Consider the following 21,014-nt stretch of genomic DNA (forward strand, 5'->3'; position numbering starts at 1 on the left):
TGGTCACCAATTTTACACCCGAGATAAAGTTCATAAGATTTTCGCACAATTGCAGTCATTGCTTTCCTTTGGTCTTTAAACACTAAATCTCCACAGGTGTTACAAAATGAATTGGGATGATTTTTGCAGGATCGCTGAATGATCGCGAGAAAACACTTAATCGCTCGCGAAATAACACACTAAATCGAACACGTGCTATAGAAATAAAGAAAGAACTTGGAAGATTATAACCCAACACGCAGGAAAGAGTGTGATGTACTGAATAGACCATTGGTTTATTTCATAGATGAACATCAGCAAGTGCGACTGCCAGACACATGAATACACGTTAAAATGTGTCCAAGCGTGTCAAAACATGTGGTGAATGACTTTTAAAGTTTATTTCCCAATTTCTCCCAATGTATTTACAATGTATTTCCCAACGTTTTCCAATGTATTTAATGGAAAGGTCTCAGCTCTTACATTAAAAGTAATGAGGACAACGAAGTCAAATCATGATGCCCCAAACGCTGTTACAATAATATTTTGACCAATCTGATTTGTGTTAAGATTTTTTTGGCAGATCTTCATACCACTTCCTAGAGGGGAAGGGGGGTATACGAGTGGTATCACTCATATACCCCCCTTCCCCTCTTATATTTTATATGATATTAATCCCTTACAAAATAGGTGAACAGTGTATTCATCCCTTAAAAACTTTACCATTAGCAACATATGTCATAAAAAAACAAAGAAAAATGGTTTTTTAAATGTTTTTTAAAGTTTTTTTTTTTTTTTTCAATTTTCAACCCCTAAATCTTTTCAACCCCAGTGAAGTTTGTCTCTCTCTTGACCCTAATTGCATCAAAACGTCAGTTTTTTTCAATCAGAAGCATATAACATTAGAAAAAGTCACTTGAAAAGCGATAAGTTTATATAAGGGGTTGTTTTCCCCAATTTAGGGGTTGCGTAAAAATGGAGGGTGATAGAAATAAATGGTGGTCATTTTCGGATTCAGCGACCCAAAATTAGCCAGAAAAACCCTAAATTGTAGCGGGGCATTTTTGAACTATTTTTTTGCAGAACAGTGTTATTAGCTGCTTTGGAGAGATGCATAAGTATTTTTTTTACTCACCGGTTCCATTGCTCTGATTGTTGAGAGAAGATGTGTAAGCCTCTCCTCAAAACCCGAACCAAATGCTTTATAATCTAGTGCTATAAAGCATTGGCCAAGATTTGCATTCTCTGTGGTGTGTTTCCAGTTCCTTACGAATGGTCCATATTTTGAGCCTTTATTATTTATTTTTTAAAAATTTATTAACATTAGTTGTTGATTATACACTGGAACATTTTGTCACTTATTAAATAACAATTATTTATTTTACGACAAAATAATATGTGAACATGTTGTTGTGAGATCTGAATTAAGACATTTGATTTTTTCATACAACTGCCTTCTAAATTGGAGGCTGTCATGTATGATTTAATATGAGTTTTATCATCTTAAAATGAGATAAATAGAATGCTTGAACATTATACCTTTTGCATTTTGGCATGAATTTATTGGGTAATATTTTATTAGTGGAACAAAAATCCATTCAATCATTATGCTTTGTAGCCTTGGCTGAATTTAGGGAAAAAAAGTTTTTTTTTTAGTCAACATTCTCTGCAGAAAAGATGGTGACCAATAGAAGGAGGATTTTTTTCAAAATCAGTCTGTCATTTTCCTCTCCCACCTCAGCCCTAAAGTTTGAAATTTTTTTCAGGTGGAAATGGTAAAATATACCTTTACAGACTGAGTTAATGTTGTGAAACCCAATGAATTCATATCATTGTGCATCACATTATCAAATTTTAAGTTAATGTATGGCATGAACCAAGGCATATTTTAAGTATATGCATGGTACTAGGATGCATGTGGATGCACAGCAAATATTTGAGGGTATACAACCAGCAAACTATCCCAAATATGCAATATGGCATCTTTTCATATTGTCTGGTTGTATTATAATTTATTATATAGTATTGGATGCATATTTTTCCGGTTTGTGCAACCTCTTATTAATATCATCCCATTTATAAGTTCAGCTTTATTATTTAAAGAACACTTTTGCATCCCAATGCATCATTTCCCAAAGACCTTTCAAATTGACAGGACAGATATGCCAGCACTAGATAAGATGAGACAATTTTTTATTGGAAATATTTTTTTAGATCATCTTTTGCTTTCAAAATGCTCTTTGGCATGATTATGATCATTATGTAATGTTAATATTAATTATAATGTTGTTATATATAATGTTGTTATATATAATGATAATATATAATGTTAATATGATCATTATGTAATGTTAAGATAGGAATACCGCAGAAGATCTCGACCAGTAGTCCAAGTCCTGTACCCTTGTAGCCACTTGTCTCTTCTGCTCCTCCCAAAGGCATTAGACAGTTTGCCTCCATCGCATTATCAGATGTGGCCACGGGGAGCTTTGGAGGCTTGAGTACCCCCAAAATATTTTCCCTTGTGGTGACTACCCTCAATAAATCTGCTGAGGAGACCACTAGCCCAGGGGCACCTATCCTTAGACTCTCCATTTTACAAAATTCTCAGATTTTGTAATGCTTGCAAATAAGCAACGATTAAGAGCATTTTGAAAGCAAAAGATGATTTAATGAAATGTGTGGTATTCTTTGTGTGGAAATTGACCGCAACTTTCAAGTATAGGCAACCTGAAAACCACATGCTTCCCCAATGCAAATTGCTGGCTGTGCCTGCAACTACATAGGTATGTGTTTCGATGAGCCGATCCAGAGGCTATACTTGATGGCTTTGCTACCTTACAGATCAACTCCTTGCATTGGTTACCATCAAAATCATCCACTGTTTATTCTCCAATGCTGAATTAAAATTTAGCTTGAAAAGGCGTGTTTCAGAAATTAAGGGGCTGGAAAGTGAATGAAACCAAGAAATGAGGAAGGAGAGGATGTTGGTTTGGCATGGTCCAGTATCGGTAGAAATTGATCTAATGAATAAGATGAAAACACACTTGAAAATGATTTGAAACGCATCGTGTTTTGAAACAGTTTTTATAGGAACTTGATAGATCTCTTTCATTGATAAGAAGATTTTACCTTTAATCTATAATTTAAATTATTCTATATCATCATGTGTGATTAGCATAGCTACTTCACTTGTTACTTAATCGTGCTGTGTAATGTAAAACAAAAATACGTTGTGTATTCCACAATAAAGAATTTCTCAGTGCAAGTTGACATCATGGTTAATAAACGGAAATCGGGAATAGCAACCTTGATCCCCCTTTTGTATATTTGTAACTGATAGGTCATTATTTGCCATTTTTTAAACATTTTGTTCATATTTCCAATGTCATCGTGGGCCCATATTAACTCAGTGATCTCATTTTTTATTGCTTCTCTTCATTGATGTTACTTACCCGAGAGAATACCGCAGAAGATCTCGACCAGTAGTCCAAGTCCTGTCCCCTTGTAGCCACTTGTCTCTTCTGCTCCTCCCAAAGGCATTAGGCAGTTTGCCTCCATCGCCTTATCGGCGTCTGTTGTTATGTGGCCTTGCTTATCCAGAGCCCAACCTACAGGGAGAGGTTCTCTCTTCCGTTGTTGTAATTCGATCTGCCAGAGGCAAAAGATTTATTGTCAAGCTACTTATTATAATCTGCAGGGTAGGGAGGATCAAACATCAGAAGATACAGCATCATCCGTGAAACCTCTTGGGAAAACCTAAGTAAATTTTTAACCAGTGTGTATCTCATATTATCATGTATTTCAATGAAGAAGGGTATTTTAAAATGAGTTCACAAACCACTGCATCCCTTGCAGTCCTTCTTTTCATTACTGGGATTGAGTCACTTTTATTGATGTGAGTCGCAAGTCAACAAGTACACATAAGTAATTAAGTATTTGATAGGTTTCTTGGATATGTTGGGGGGATTGGTCTTTTCCTTGGTTTACAAAGGTACCTCAAGGATAAAAATTAAACATTGTATTCAGCATTTTCAGTACCTACTGCTTACTGACAGGGACAGCAAGAATCTGATCAAAAAGGATGGTCTCTCTGATGTTAACCGTAACTCGGTGTGCTTACAAAGGAATCTTCGCGTTTTTGGAAAGAGAGACCCTACCCTGCAATTAATTCATTGATCACTATTTCTTAGAGTGGTATATAATTATACAGCATTCAATATTTGACTTGAATGCCTTCGTATAACTGCTATTTTTTCAATCCTTGGTTTAATTGAAACCTCCAACAACATACCTTTCCCACTGCCACAGTTGAAGTTGCCATATCCAATACAAAAGAATCTCCATTAACGCCAGGAGCAGCCAAGGTGATGGGATTTGTCCCGAGTGCTGCCTGGAAAAATGGTGCAAAAAGGTAGTGAGTCTGTGTATAATTTTTGAGCTTAATGGTCCAACACATCACTCAAGTATTGCATAGTGTATAAAAGTATATTAAATTGACGTTTCCTGAAATTTAAAACCTTTTGTTATTAGGTTCTAACTGTATTGTTATCAATTGGGGAATTTAATTATGTTGTACCATCTTCCAAAGATGGAGAGAGGCTTCTTTAAAATGTCAAAAGAGTAGATAATAATTTTAATAATAATATATTCCAATTACTATTTTAAAGCTAATTTAATTAACACGTTGCATACGGATGGCAAGAATTCTTTTCATTTTTTTCCTGAATGTTCCGGCCAGATGACAAAGATTCTCATCAATTAGGCGCGTCAACCCACTTTAAAATTGTTTAGGTTGACTTGCCTAAATGACGAGAATCTTCGTCATCCGCCTGAAACGTTCGGGAAAAAAATGATGAGAATTCTCGCCATCGGTACACAACGTGCTAAATAATACTGTTAGAAACATCTTCTTTTCTTCCCCAAGACCAAATTTACCTTCTCTAGTTTGCAATTCCACATTGGATTAATCTATCAAAAATATGTTCATTGACATGTTTTAGTGAGCATTTTAAAATATATCATATTTTTACGGCTCGCTATATATACTCAATATCTCTTGGAAGAAGAGCAATGGGATGTTTATTTTAATATTGGTTATTTATTTTTTCAAAATTGTTGCATCAAAAATCTGTGAGTCTGGATTCAGAGAATTACAAAGTGCATAATAAGAATGCATAATTTTTATATTTGAAAGGAGTAAAATTTTCAATGAATGAAAGTATGTATTAGTAAATGCGTTTTTATTCTCATCACTGATGATCCTCTTTAACTTACTTATTGCAGATTTTCTCCATTGATTATGATAGTGCTAAGTCAGCTTGTATGACTGAAACATTCTGAAGGATGTTGCGTCTATCATTTCAAATCTCTCCATTACAGTAGAGGATTCAGAAAAGAATAATGTCGTAACATGAATATGGATAATTATTGAGTTCGATCATTGAGGTATGAAAACTCTCTAACTCTCTGTCTAAAGAAAATTTTTTACTGCCCTCACAAGCAGTCACAGATTAAGGGCATCCCCCCCATACCTCCGTAATTCCTGGAAAACTTGGAAAGATAGTAATAATCGAGATGGATATTCAATACAAATGTTTATTTTGTCTGCTCAATGAACAATTTTTAAAGGTAATTGAAGAATATCAAAAAGACACTTGCCTACAAGCCGACGCATTGATGCCAAGAGTTATTGCATACCACCAAGGCGACGCAAAATAGCATCTCAGAACCACTGCATTAGTTTTACCCTCCTTCTCAATGACTTGAAAATTAAAATACATGCCGACTGATCATCGTCGACCACGAGAAACTTCATTTGAATATCGGGAGAATCTCTTTATCTTACCATCGAAAGGTTGCGTCCTTTTCCCCTTTCGGTTTAAATCCATACTAATCATGGGCGTACCCAGAATCAAAACTGAGGGGGGGGGGGGGAACTAGCCGCGGTCGTTCAAGCTGTAACTTTTTTGCTCAGAAAAGGTTAATGAAATCAAAATTTTAAGGAAATTATGGCAGCAATTAATTAGTTTTTATAATTATTTGATTGAAAAATTAATTATTTTCAATTTAGTTCCATGTCTTACTAATATAATTTTTCTTCAAAAGGAAAATTTTTTCATAACTTTTGTTTTGAACTAAATTTATTTTCGCTTCTAAGGGGGGCAGTTGCCCCTCCTCCTGCTGGGTACGCCCATGGTACTAATCCATTTGCCAAGCAATTCCATTATTTATCTCTGCCAGTCTTGACGCACTCTTGTCTGTATCATACTCCCTCCCAACGTCCCCTTCTCGCTTTGTTGGTGACATTGGAAGCCTTTCGCTTAATGAAGATTTCGTTTCCATTGGAATTACGTTGCTATCCTGCGTCTGTTTTCATCGATTATCTCGAAAAGCTATCCTCTCCTTTGGAGTCCTCCAATGATTCCCAGAAATGTCTGTGCCAATTCGTTGATCTCTCCATCTTTCGGGTTTTCGTCGTATTTGTTGAGAATCCGGCCAATCACAGCGCAGCAGCGAGGAACGAGGGCTATATAAATGCGGCGGAAATGCTTATATCGGCATTTCGACCTAAAGTCACCTGGTGGAATCCCGGCAAACCTGTCGTAAACCTATGACAAACAACGCGGCGAAAACCCGAAAGATGGAGAGATCAACGAATCAAAAACGCCACGGGAGACTACGAGACAACAGTCCGTGCTAATTGTCTGTGAGCTATTTACAGTTCTTATGAATGCACATTTCCATTGCACTTATTCCTAGTTGCGTTCCTGAGAAAAACATCCATTGAATCACCCCGATTTTTTTACGTTATTTATTTTCTCAGCCTGTCGACAGTTCTTCGCACCTATCATCTTTTTTAGGCTCTCTTTGTTGAGTTGAAAGTTAAAAACGCCACGTTAAAACCTCCATTCTCTAGGTTGGTTTAAAAATTATCTTTTGAAAGTTTTGACTGCTGCTGCATTCTCTGATCTAATTTTTTTTTAATTATCCACAAAAATAAGCAAACACCCAATATTAGACCGTGCTTAATGAGGCAGAACATTTTCCGGAAAGTATCTGAGAAATTTGCCTAAACGGGCGGTTTACCTGTTTTTCAAACATTATTGATAAGGTTGACGCTAATTTTACGATTTTTTCTAAACCATTCAGTATCTGTAATGATGTAAAAAAATCTGTATCACAAAGATAATCAACGATAAGCGCTGCTCCTATATCTGTATTCTGTATCTCCCGTATCTGAAGATTGGTAGTGCATTGAGCTCGGATGCATAATTATACAGATAGTTACGACATATATTTAAAGCGTGGAATTAGGCTTTTTCAGTGCGTATGATATTGAAACTCTAATTCAGGACCATAAAGTTTACCACCAAAGATTTTTTTCTCTCATTTAACCACCGTCTCTGCAGTAAAATTTTAAATAGCTCGTAAGTCACCCTTGTTATATAGGCAATTTCCTACTCGAGACCGGAACGTTTTGAAACGCAATTCGGCTGGGTTAAATTTTGTGCAATTGAAAGTTTCTGCGATGTTTGGAAGATAAAATTGCGCTAGGAAATACACCCGCAATCAAAAATAAATTTTTACGAATTTCCATTTCGGCCGATCACGGTATCGTTACATCTAGCACGGATATTTTGGTAGAAAGCGGTATCTTACACATATTTCATGTTGACCATAGTCATTTTTATCTTGGATAAATTTATTTTTACTTTAAACGTTCAAGTTTGATGAGATTTTCATATGAGAAGTGATTGAAATCATAAAAGCTTTTACTCACGGCTTTACTTCTGGTTGGGCTGACTAGTGGTGAAGAATTGGTGAAAGACAAACCCTGTGAAAGAAAATTCCAAGAAATTTAGTTTTATCAAAAGACATTGTCAAGTTAGAGAACTGATATTCGTGAATAAAAAGTACGCCTTGAATATTTTCTTTCATCTCTTTTACTAATTTTTTTCCGAGATCATGTTTCGGTATTTTACTTTCAATTTAATTCATTAATTCCATTTGCCATTATAATAGCGTCTGTGCGAACTCGTTGCTGTACCTTATTGCCTATAAAAATGTCAACGGATCGAATTATTTTTATTAAAATTAATGTTAAAAAACTTACCATAAATCCTTTGGCCATTGCTCGTAAACTGTACCATCCTGCGATACCGTAATGATTTGAACCTGGAAATCGGAAAATTGGATGTTTGAGATATTCACACTGGAATGTTTTTGTGGTGAGCATATTTTGAATTAATAACCGATATATGTTACTTTCAATATTTTCAATGCATGTTGTGGAAGAACCAAACTTATTGAAACAATGGAGTATATGTTAATGGAGCCGTAATTGCCAGTCATTTTACTAGAATGAAATTATTCCTAGTTTTGAGAGTGTATCCCGTATTGGAATGGTGAATCGGTTTACTTTAAAATTACGTATATCAATAATAAAAATACAGTATCGTATATATGTTGATCAAAAATGAATATTGGTTTATTAATTCTTCTATTTAGATGACATAGCCAAGGATGTGAATGTCCATCATCGCTTCGATTACAAGATTCGCAGCTGTCGACTTCGCTGTGTTAGCTTAATGATTGCCATCTCTACTTTTCCAGGAATTACGGGTGCTGTCGACTCTTCCCCCCTTCATCCGTCCGTTTCCCTCTAATTGGCCTCACGATCCCGGAACTTGTAATTCAGGCTTGGCATAGGCATAACATTTCAATTAGCAAATGAATTTATCACTGCGAAAATATTTGGCTTCAAAATGAAAGCATGAGCGTTTTTTAATTTTAAGCTAAGTTATACATATTTCTTTATAATAAGTCATTTTTTCTGTCAAAATTGTATTCTCTTACGTTCTTTCTAACATTATTTGTTTATGTATGAATTTCTTTGAGAAAAAAATCCTCTAGACCGGTAATCGAACCACGGACCTTTGGCTTTATTTTTGTTCGTGGCCATCGTCAATTTAAAAAAATTACAAGTCTTCTTTCGATAGATTCTAATCCATCAGTTTCACAACCAAATATTACAACCTTTTATGTTCTGTAGCTCATCGGGCTTTACTTATCGTCATTTCATCTATTAATGCCTAATTGTTGCGTATTTTTAGTGGGGAATACTCATTTTAATTTAAGCATTTCTGAACGATCGGGAAGGGTTAGCCCTGTTAAGTTAAGTGGGAACACCTCAGCTCCATTTACGTAATTGTCCATGGAAGGACCTACGTTTCGTATCGCAGAAATTTGTAAACTCTTACCTATTATGAAATGCACCAATGAAAATACCCAAATCAATACTGTGAAGGCCAAAAAGCTTCCTCAGAGTAATCGATTCGTTCGTAGTCACTATTCTTAGACATTTTGTTCGGCAATTTTCCTCCATATTCGAGTGAGGTTTGGTTTTATCTTCCAATAATATACTCTCTTAATAATGTCATGTCACAGAAAATTCTTAACCTTCCGCTGGGCGCAATGGATCGGACATGCACAGCGCGAGTTTTTTTTTCATTTCTCCGTTCCACTAGATGGCATAGACCTTTGTTCGTCTATAGAAGCTTTTTGTTTTGACATGCTCCATGCAGCCTTTCACTTTTTGCATTTATGCCGACGGATCTGTGGCGGATTATTCAGCATAATTAAGCAAAAAATGGCACAACAAAGCAAAACAAAAGCATTTTTATGATAGCAAAATAAAAAACACTAATCTTATAGAATACACATCCTAAAATGCATTACATATAATAATACTTAATAGCCTGAAGATCGCGTTAAATCGCACATTGCTGGATAGGTCCTGGGCCGTATGACGGCATCTAAAGGGGTCTATGCATAGCTTGAAAGACATCATGTAAGTGTTCGACTACACTAATGATGGTGCTTTAAAATTTCAAGGTGTACCACTATATACGTTTTTTTCACATATTTGCCTGTCAGGCACATTGCGCCTGAACGCAGCAGTTCCAATATTGCTTCTGACGAAAGGTTAATAATTATTTATGGTAACTGGAAGCAGAGAATGGCTGCATGAAGGAAATCAGCGCAAACGAGAATGAAAGTCTAAGGCGATTGAAACCCAATCGTTAAATGGTTACCTTTTAAAACTATTCTAGTGATGACTACGGAGATTTAAGTCACATTATGAACGCCGCTCCACTTATTGGGAATAAGTATTTTTCCATTTTTCCTTTGGTTCTATTTCGTCTTTTCGTTGCAATTCAAATCCTTCGTGTATGGGCTTTTTTTACCGGTGCGTCATTGAATGAATGCTTCGGACACTACGGGCGTTGGATAAATAAATTAAACTCTCGGGATTGTAAAATTGAATGTTTGAATTAAGCAGGTATAAATACATCAGAAGCACTTGACTTCCAGTGCGCTGGTTGGTTTGGTGGCTTGTGATGGTTCCCACCCTTTGGTCCCGGTGGCCGAGGTCAGAGATTCCCGCGTCAAAGTATCTGTCGTCAACTGTGCATTAGTCACCGGAATAGTGGAGATAGTAATTTAAGATTTATTTAACATATTTAACTACGCACGGCTCTGTTATATAAGCCACTGATATTTGCTCTTTGAACTAGCACTTCCCCAGTTCCTTTAAAACTCACGCCATAGTGGGAGCGTGACCTAAATTTTATGTTCTTAATCAGTCAGTAAATTGGTCCAGCGGCCTGAGTGTTTTTATCGCTTGAGTAAAAACTCTCGTATCTCAATCGCTTGACGGGAGTGAACTGGGGAGTCGAGAGATTTCGTTTCAATTCACATGATAAGAATTTCGAGTACTGGAAAAATCTGGTGCGAATTAATATCAAACTCTTTCAATTGCTATGCGCTGTATGGAGTTTGGACATTTTTGTTTCGACGTAGAATGTTATGAAAATAATAAAATAATTATGACTGCCTTAGAATTTTTCATCGGTCGCTCATGTTTTCTGAACCCATATAAAGGACATTGACTTATTTCATCATAGAATTAGATCTGGAAGCACGCATTTAGAGACTACGATGCGCAAGAAATACTTTTATTCATTGTGATAATCCACTATTGATATTGAGTGTTAAATTGCTATCATGGCACTAATTTCCCCACGATTTATGAACATGTAGAATTCTCCAATTGGAAAGAATCACTCTCATTTAATTTTTCGTCACATTCCGTGATTATAATTCAGTATTTGTTGATAAAGATTTGTGAAAAAATGGAAAATTCCCCAGGTTTTAATCCAGTTAAGTCATCCTTGACATGTTTTGTCATGCAGCTCAACTCCGTTACCGGTCTCCTGGAACCCAACCTGACCCCTGAAGGCAGTAGCGGAGTAAACTTCCAAAATAAAAAAACTAAGATGATAAAAATAGTTCTGATCAAAAGCTGATCAGGAAAGAGGAGCCTTCAATACTTGCGGGGGTGCTTGGGAAGAAATGGAACCGTGGCTCATCATACGTAATAGGACCCGATGAATATCATAAGACACTGTGATCACGTGAGAAATCTAATGGAGAGCCTATTTGGAGGGAAATCCTTCCGAGAAATGCCAAGAAATAAGGACCTACCAGTGGCAGGAAAAGAAGGGCTCTATGTAGAAACAAAAGAACTACGTAGTTTGGGAAGCGGAGGGCTACTGATTGCCGATCAATGTTGTGCTATGAAAAAGTTCCCCGTATGAAAACCCGAGCAAAATATGTAAATACTATTTACTAGCAAATTCTCAAATCGGCGAGCCTCCGGCCAAAGACTTTTCCGGCCTCGGTGGCGGTGTGGTCCTCGCCTGCCAGACCGGAGGTCGCGGTTTCGAGTCCCGCCAGGGTAGGTTGCCCCAATGCAGGGCATGGCTGTTTGTGATTGTCCGTTGGTATTATTATATTCCCTTTATAAAGGCCATAAATGTGCTGTTTTCGGAGTGGTGAAGATATTGTAAAGAATCAGTTACCGGTGGGAATGGTGGATCTTACGAAACTGGATGATTCTCTGCATAATATCTTTGACTTAACTCTCAGCCACAAAGGTTGTGTGGAAAACGACGCAGGCCTTTTTTCAGAATATCCAAATTCTCTGATAAATCTCGGTCAATCGTTAAAACCTTCGAATGTGTAAGAGAATAAAAAGAGCACGCATTCTATTGGTGCACTCACCCCGTGCGGAGACCCACCCCACTCCCGTGTCCGCTGCCTTCTTTATCGCTAGGTCCATGCAGAAGTTTCCAACGACGGGGCCCAGTCCGTTTTTACCGTCCACCAGGGCCATGGCAGACTTCTCCTGGACCACCACGGGCGTCGCGAATGCATCCGTTGACTTGGTCCTCACGTCCTTCACGTACATCTCTGGTTGGGAGAGAGAGAAAAACAATCTTTAAACTATCATTATTCCATTACCAGCTATAAATATTCTGGATCTTATCGTACCTAGGAACACCCTTTCATTTACTCAATGATTAAAATTCAGTCATTGAGATCGTAACATCCAAAGCGCTGGGTTACGTGATATCTTTTCATGTCGGAACCAAATATTAAATTTCTCGTGGCGAAATTAGGGTTATAAAGTGGGTGGTCGATAAAATTCTGCCCAAAACCTTACAGAAGGTCACAAATACATTTTTCAGCGTTCTCACTGATCTCACACTTCAGCATGGCTGTCGACGGAATTCTCCTCAGAGATGTATTCAATCATCCGCTCCGAAGCTTTGATTTTTTTCTTTAGCCGTGGCCCCCAACATGTGAAAATGGCTTTAAATGGATTGTTTTGCGGGCGGGGGAATCCATGGCACATAACCACTTGCGGCAGCATTTCATAGATTAGGTATTTATATCATTGACCCTGAATATACGTGAAAATTCCGTAGAAAAAAGAGTTTAGGTAATGATTTAGAAGAAAGACAGTCATAAAATTTGATATGAATATCCTCAAACGGAACTTAATATTTGAATAACTCTCGCATTTCTATCGAATCAAAGAAATGCAAACACTTTAAATGACATAGCATCAGAGATAGTATCTACTATATTGCAGCGGGTGCAGGTTTATTTTGCATATTGACTTCCTTGTGACGGTCGGAACTCGTGGTTTCGGCATCCCTTGAGTAACGAAAATATATTTTATATGGGCTGGAAGGAGAAAGATGCAATTACACTATGTTGATAGGAAAGAAAGTATTTAGAAAAGATAGATCAAGAAAAGGCAATATTATGGCGAGCAAAACAAAACTTACGTTAAAATTAGAAGCACAAGATTGATTCGCGCCTTCATTTTAGGTCGATCGTACTATACACGGTAATGGTTACCTTCCTAGTGACGTTAAAGACATAGAGGTAACTCTATGGTTAAAGATATGTGACTCTAAAGTCATTGAACTTCTCAGGTTCATGGTGAGCTACGCATAAAAATAATAGCATAGGATAAGAATTCACGAAAAATGCGATTTCAGAAAATTTCATTTTATTTCGTTATTTTACCGTTTATTGACAATATTTATTAATTCACTACCAAAAACAATTCTGGAAACGCTATCGACGTATTATGTGAAGCTGTAAGTGGGCAAAAGTTAATTAAAAATCGAGTTGACAGTGTTTTACAGGAATGGGCATAGTTTTCATTGGCAATATTCAGAGTCAACTTCGCCCAGTTCCCAAAAATCTGTAACCTATAATTCCAGAAAGAAAGCCAAGAGTCGTAAAACGTTGATGGACGCTGATAAAGGGGTGGGTAGAGGTCACCCAGTACCGATTTCTTCGGCGCTTGAAAAATTTACGCCTGCAGTTTGGATGGCAAGTTCCTATCCATATTCCTGCTGCCTCTTGCCTTGCATCTGAAAAAGACGTAAGGTCAACACTACTCGAGGTTTGTGAGTAGTGGTTCTTTCAGATTTCCTCTCTCATATTGGACATCCAAAACTTCAAGAGAGGTACTTTTGAAATTAAATCGCAAAAATCGCGACTTTATCCACGCAAAAATTGTAGTAGTGTCGACGTACTCTTCTTCCCCCAACAGCCTAAATAAAGCTTCAATCACTTTATCACACTTGAATATTCCGCGTAATTACCGTAAAAGGTTTGGTATTTTTGGAAATAGGGTTTGGAAATAGGGGTTTTGGAAAACGTAATTGAATTCCATTAATTTTGTAATTTAAAATATACGTAGGTACGACGCTTATTGTAAATTTACGCACCACCGTATGGTGTCTTAAAAAGAAATTCAAGAATTGCCGGGGAAAGGGCTCTTGTTTGTATAATATGATGGTCCGATTTCATGGTGATTCTTCACATTATGAACGAGGAATAATATCAAATTTTTGTCCTTTCAATCGAGGTTTACAAGCTCGTACGCTGACGTTAAAATTGGGGACTGCCCGTTATGAGCAGCAACCAGTCGCTCTAGCTCCCGCTTCTGCCAGGAAATACAAATATAGTTAGGCGAGGTGAGGATACGCAGATACTTTACCTAGCCTATTTAGTCCGTGGCTGAAGTGTCCTCTGTAATCGGCCAATGCGAGGACGTCCCCCATCATGGCGGCATGGGCCTTGGGCGCCCCTGCGCTCACCATTGAGTCCGTGATGAAGCGACGGATCTCGTTGAGAGGTATCAGACATCCTTTCGTCGACATCTTTCCTCTTCAATTAATCAAAGGTATACCTGAAAAGTAAATTCCTTATTAATTGACATTTGCGCACTTCTATTTTCTTATTTTCCACAATTGAATCCTTAGAGATAATTTCTCTATTATAATCACATTGAACTCATTTCACCATTCATGTAATAGCCCATAATTTTGTTATTTATATAAAAATATTAAGTTTAATGTACATATTTAATTTAAAATTACTTCTTTTAATGTGTGGCTGTTATCTCTCTAAGAAGAGTCAGAGAAAAAGGAATTGTTTGATTGATTTCCGTACTCATTTTTGAAGTGCAGCAAAATCAGCGTCATACACAAAGTTTAAATGTAGGAGTTAGTGCAGTAGATTCCGTTTAATGGGTCCACCGGTTACTTGGGGCAGATCTTGAAGAACAGAACCCAATAGAGGAATATTCTCCGCTCTATTGGGACAGAATGCTGCTTTATTGGGCCATGTGTCGGCGACATAGACTCTATAGTCGCGACGAAATTAAAATTTTTTGTTTTCAGAATACTATTTTTTAATATTTTCCTCCTTTGATTTACTCTTATCTTTCACAAATGTTCCTATTCTCGCCCTATTTTGAAAGCTCTTGTTGCTATAGTATCCGCAAGAGGATAGGACTTTTCACTATTAGGACTTAGTAAAAGACATTCATTCAGCGTCGCCCGAGGCTGTGAAAAATATTTTTAACTAAATTGTTATAATTCTTAAAAATGATAATAAATTAACTAAACTCACTGATTTATTAATCAAATTAATAGTTTAATAAACTTATGTTGCATTATAAACTTTCTTTAGTCTTCTTTCTATCATTTCAACGTTTGTTTATACCCATACATGGGATAGTTCGCCTAATTTGGGCAGTCGCTTAATTGTGGCAAAGCGCACAAGTCCCACCATGTCCCAATTAACCGGAATCTACTGTATTACTAAATGAAATGGAGGGAGAAATTTAGCTGCTAGAATTTCATTTTATAATAACCGTGTATTTTTTAAATGTAGATATAATGGAGAGATGCAGATAGCATGCTTGAGTAAGAAGCAAAGTGTTGTCTCTGGACAGTCGGTGATAGGAGATCGCCTTTATCAACGAAATAGTAGAACCACGTGGTGCCAAAACCTTTTTTTCCACAAAATATATCCATCGCACCCCGTAAACATAAATTATAATTATTGAATGTAAGCTCAATGTATGTAGATTAATTGACTATAGCCCAAACACGGAACGTGATTTGTTTGTATAAAATCGAGAAATATCGCTAAATAAACATAACCTCCACATTAATTGATAAATGAGGACTCATATTTTTATGCATATTACGAGTACAACCTGACCGTGTTTATTTTCTCCTCAAATATTAAAATTCCTCCCCAGTCGGTCGATAGCGACTACGTTGGGCACTATCGAAGCATTGAATGAATATCAACATGACCATGCAAGTCAGCGAAATATTTTTTATACTGTTCACATTTTTTCGTGGAAATTCTATAAAATATGGGTGCGCATTATAGTACATCATTACAAAACACAAATATTTTTAACAGTGAAGTTCCATCAAGTAACCGGGCGCGTCTTATGCTTGATGCTTGGATAAAACATGTTTCAGATTATTAAATTTTATTTGACTGTTGTTCACATTTGACAGAAAATAAAAATGAAGTTTCCCTGAAGGGTCCTCTCATCACCATAAAGTTTGAAGTTACTATCATCACTAGAATCGAACTTCACGAAGGTGCGAGCGATAGTGCGTATTCCTAGGCGATAAGGTCATTCACAGGCCTTCTTCCCGACAGATAGATGTTTTTCCTAGCACTGGATACAAATAAATGATTCCTGTCCAAGCAAAATTCGAATCATACATTTGAATATGAAAATACTCATGTTATACTCTAAAAACTTCTTTTTGTGTTTTATACTGGGTGCGAATAATATCCAGAAAATAACGTCACCCTCAGTCGAGCATGAAAAATACTCTTTTTGTTGAATTCAAGCTTACGCTGGATTATTATTACCTTTGTTATTATCATTTTATATTGTTTTTATTGTTTTTTCCCCTCCCTCAGTATGGCAAGTGCACTAAGACCACCCGCCCGCGCAAATTTGAATAAAAAAACTTGCAAATTTCATCACGGGAGACGCTATCGGATGTTCCCGGATGGTGACTCTCCGCTCCTTCGGATCACAGTACCAGTGTACTCTGCTACGGAGATGGAAGACTTTTCCATCATGTTTTGGATTTTATTCTCTAAGGCGTGGGACGGAGTCGACCTAGGCTCTCGCATAGACTACTCTGAAACTCTGATTGTATTTCCATGAATCGGGACTTGCTCAAGGCATGTTGAAGATTCTAAAATACAAAATACTATTACAAACATTATTACTGCCAACAAGTCCAGTTCGCGGGAATTTCTTTTGAGTAGTTGCATCTTGTTTACTGAAAGTTCCATTAATCCATTTTAATAGAAGTTAGCGGAAATAAGCTTATAGTTACTGATACATTTTTTTTAGTACATTTTACTCTTTACGTTAACAGATTTACTTTCTTTAATCTCTTCACTAGAAAAATTCGCGATCGGAACTGATGTAAGAAAATAAAAATTACAAAAAAAGTGATTGAAAAGTTAAAGGTTACAAGAGTAATAATTGAGGAGGAAAGCATGTTTTCTCCGATTCAAATGGAAGCCAGTGCATTTATCGATAATAAAATAATGCTTTGACGTCCCAAACTTGGAGCGGTTCAGCTGGCCTTCGAAGCTGTCAGGGACGTTTGTGACATCCATGCGCGATGCCAAATCTCTCTGCCGCCTCATTTCACCAAACATATCCGTCCTATAGCAGCAACGCGCACTCTTCTCCTCACACCAAATACTCGCTAAACTAGCTAACTTGGGGAAAGGAAGTTCTTATTTTTAAAACTCGAGCGTAGATCTACATAAAAGCATATCGCGTAAGCATCTGAGGTCACAAGTCCTTGTTTTAGGCCGCGCAAAATGGGAAGAGGTCTTCCTATCGCTTCACAAAGTGGCATGGCTGGTCGTCGTGGCCGCAATTCAAAATTGAAAGGGATATGCACTTATTAGAGAACCACCAATTGCTTTCAAAGCCGACCCATCAACAGACGCTACGTCAAAAATAGAACTCATAGAAACTCTCGCGCCTGATTTCCAGGACCTCCTCTTGGCAGTGTAAGTTCGCGCGACCTTACCCTACATTCGAAATCCTTTTTCAAGGCCATCTTCCGCTGGCCTGCATTCTGGCCGGATTCATCGATTAGTTGGCCTACCCGCGCACTAAGCTGCCGCGACGATGAACCCTCGTAGTGCAGGGACCTCTCCATTCATGAGACGGACCGCGCCCTCGCGTACTGATGCATTAGCCCAGCAGTATATTGCATCGTGGCGAGGCAGTCGTGCATTTTTGCGCGTGCCGAGTCTTGCGTAACCTTATCAGGCATGCCAGATTTTATGATTTTTCCCTCAAGGCTAAAGGTATCGGAAGGTCGGAAAGAAATGATTTTTTTCCTTATTCCTTACCGAAGGACGAAGACTAATTTGCTTGCCCTTTTAAATTTCTACGTAAAATGTTTTTTTTTAAACTGAAGGCTAGGTCGTCTTTTGGCGTTGATAATTTAAGCAATTAATGAGCTTACTATGAATTAAACTTTTCTTAATAGTTAAAACGCGCCACTATGCATGAAAGATTCTGGTCATGCCTCAAATAATGTAAAAGTGCGATATAAAAATATCGATATCACCATTCAATTATGCGTACATTTGGTTTAAGATGTGATGGCAGTTTCGTTCGCTGATCTTCAGTCTTTTGTGAAACAATATTTTGTAATCATCAACCAGATACCATTTTTTGGAGACACTTTTTTATGAACAGTCCTCATTATCGAAAATGTTAAAAATATATCTCAGGAATTATGCGACTAATTCTAATATCCACGAAAAAAATCAGAGAAAATCGTGAGGGTTAAATACTATGCTCATCACACAGGGAATGATTCACGCACATATTTATCACTTTCAAACTTTTTAGCCTCGACGTAGGAGTTCATAGCAATAAAATATTTCCCGTTCTATAACTTGTGGATGTAACTGATGCAATACGTAATAGCATGACGCTCCTATTTTTTTCTCCTCAGAGTATTTCTCCATTGATAAAATTCGTCTTCACTCAGAATGTTGAACTTCCACCTTCATCGGTAAGTTCCGCACTGGCTGCTATCTCTTACTCCACGCGCATAATCCAATGGGAGTTATGTAATGGTAGAATCGTTCTTCGGTCGGTGATGACAGGTGAGCAACCACAAAAGGTGTGCGCGTGGCGACGATCTTTACGGCGGGAACCACGTGGAGCATGTTTATTGAAATGCTCGTGGCCTGACCACACCAGATCTTGAAAATGTTTTCACATTGTTTGCACTGCATCAGACTTGCTCTGCCAACTGGGAAAGCTTTCTCAAATAATTTAAGCGGTTAACTTCGCTCAATGCCTGTGTTGCAGCTTTTAAGATAATTCAACCTTCACTATTTAGTTCTCGTGCCATTCTTGCCTAAGTTGAAGTTCGATCACACGACTAGTGCCCCTCTCTCTCTCTCTCAATAAGTGATTCAATAGGAAGGTTAATTTTTGATTGGTGAAGATAAAGCTCGCCATGGACTAACTCATAGGCGTGTACATTTCACACATTAATTTCGAGTACCGCTTAGCTTTTCGAGGATTTTCGTTTGGGGAGTCCGAAAGTTTTTTTTCGTGATTGGAATTCGGAACCTCGAGGTTAGTAGCCAACGCTCAATTCACTATTTAATCATGCTCCTTTTAGTGCGCGAGACTAAACAGTATATGTTTACATGTTAACACCATTCCTAAGCCGAAAGCTTCAACCCCTGTACGAAGTAAATAGGCAAGTTGTGGTTTGGCTCTTTTCTCTGCGATCCTGAATGTCCCTGGATTCCCTTTTCAACATTCATTTGCAAATTTTGAGAGGCCAAAATCATAATTTGCGGGCATAGAACAAATTTTAGTATTTCGAATCTAGCGCCACTGAATCTAAGCAGCACGCCCATGACCTGTCCTTTTCGACACCTGCCTCGGCGAATCGAAAGTGAAAGCGAGTTGAATGCGACCCACATTCGTACGAAAGCTTCGCAAGCCAGTCGCTTCTCCGCCGCGGAAGGCGAACGATGTCTCCCTCGCCTTCCCTGACCACGCGGCGTTTGAATCGCGCGAGCTGGTCATGCAAATTTTCAAGCGAGCGTCACACTCACGAGAGTTTCTGCTGGTCGGTTGCGGTCCTCCGCTCCTTCCAAGCCCGTCCCGCGGCTTTGGCGCCTTCAATTGTCTTCCTCCTCGCTTCTTCTTCCTCTCCCGATGGGCTGTTGTGAGGAGGTAGCAGTCAAGTCTCTTGGTGTAGGAAGAGTACTCTGCTGCCTTCGTTTCTGGCGTCGGGAACTTGAGTGGCGAACGTTGTTGCCCTGGCCTTCTGTCCCGCGATAGCGAGCCGTGTGGGAGTGGGAGATCCAGATGGATTATGGGAGGGGGAAATCGAAGGGAAAGGGCGGTAGGGGAGGTGGAGGGGAGGGGTATGCGCGAGGATGTAGGGGAGGCGATCGCGATGGGAGGAGGGGAAGGGAGGGAGTGGCAATGCGCAGCATCGACTTTGCCGTAGGTCCAGACGGGAAATCTGGGGGTAGGTAAGTGCGTCACCTGCACGCGGATTATGACGGCGCTGAAATTGATCCGTGGCTCCGATATGACTCCCGCGTGTTCCTCTCGTTCACTGCTACGCCCGCGTCGACACAGTATTTGACCGCTACAGGAGAATTTGGATGTTTTTCGTTCTGAATTACCAGTCGTGTATAATCGAAAGAAGTTCTGTTTATTGTTCCAGGGAACTCCTCATGGGCGTACCCAGCGTGGGGAGGGGGGCAGCTGCCCCCCCCCCCCCCCCCATAGAAGCAAATATCGCAAAAGTCTTTAAGCAAAATCAGTACTGAATTGAAACGAAAGTATTAAACAGATTTTCTATAAATAAATTCGGGAATAAGCCAATAAAACATTCAGGAAACAAATAACGGAAATTGTCATGGGAATCGTTAGCAATAGACTAAGGTAAAAATGTTATCATTCAACAATGTGAAAAAGAACTCAATGCAAGAAGTTCTGTACGTGTAGGAATAAAGTAAAGAGGGAGCATTATTCGCGCTGGACTGGTCTTTTATAGTGACTTGTTACACTGTGGCTTTATATTCCTGTGATCATCTGTTTATAGTACCTTATTATTTAAGAACCACGAAATAATGTACATTTTAATCCTCGCAATAGGTAAAAATTCGTACGAAAATAAAATAACCTAACTGCTACGTAATCAGAGTGATTGAGTTTTCTACCGGCTGCAGAGTAAAGGTATCCTGGAATA

The 21,014-nt window shown here is 38.3% G+C and overlaps 1 protein-coding gene across 1 annotated transcript in view; it reads right to left on the minus strand.

Moving 5' to 3' along the window:
- The window catches only part of LOC124161050 (uncharacterized oxidoreductase YjmC-like), a 30,520-nt gene extending 10,410 nt beyond the window's left edge, over positions 1 to 20,110 (minus strand). Inside the window, exons 1-8 of the mRNA XM_046537214.1 lie at positions 19,864 to 20,110; positions 14,411 to 14,602; positions 12,109 to 12,297; positions 8,096 to 8,157; positions 7,763 to 7,816; positions 4,274 to 4,372; positions 3,435 to 3,630; positions 1,115 to 1,269 (exon numbers count right to left, since the gene is read on the minus strand). Coding sequence (XP_046393170.1) covers positions 1,115 to 1,269; positions 3,435 to 3,630; positions 4,274 to 4,372; positions 7,763 to 7,816; positions 8,096 to 8,157; positions 12,109 to 12,297; positions 14,411 to 14,573 — 918 coding nt within the window. The 5' untranslated portion in view covers positions 14,574 to 14,602; positions 19,864 to 20,110. The remainder of the gene's footprint in view (positions 1 to 1,114; positions 1,270 to 3,434; positions 3,631 to 4,273; positions 4,373 to 7,762; positions 7,817 to 8,095; positions 8,158 to 12,108; positions 12,298 to 14,410; positions 14,603 to 19,863) is intronic.
- Between the last annotated feature and the right edge of the window lie 904 nt (positions 20,111 to 21,014).

The sequence above is a fragment of the Ischnura elegans genome, chromosome 1 (genome assembly GCF_921293095.1).
Source record: "Ischnura elegans chromosome 1, ioIscEleg1.1, whole genome shotgun sequence".
Classification (NCBI taxonomy): Eukaryota; Metazoa; Arthropoda; class Insecta; order Odonata; family Coenagrionidae; genus Ischnura; species Ischnura elegans.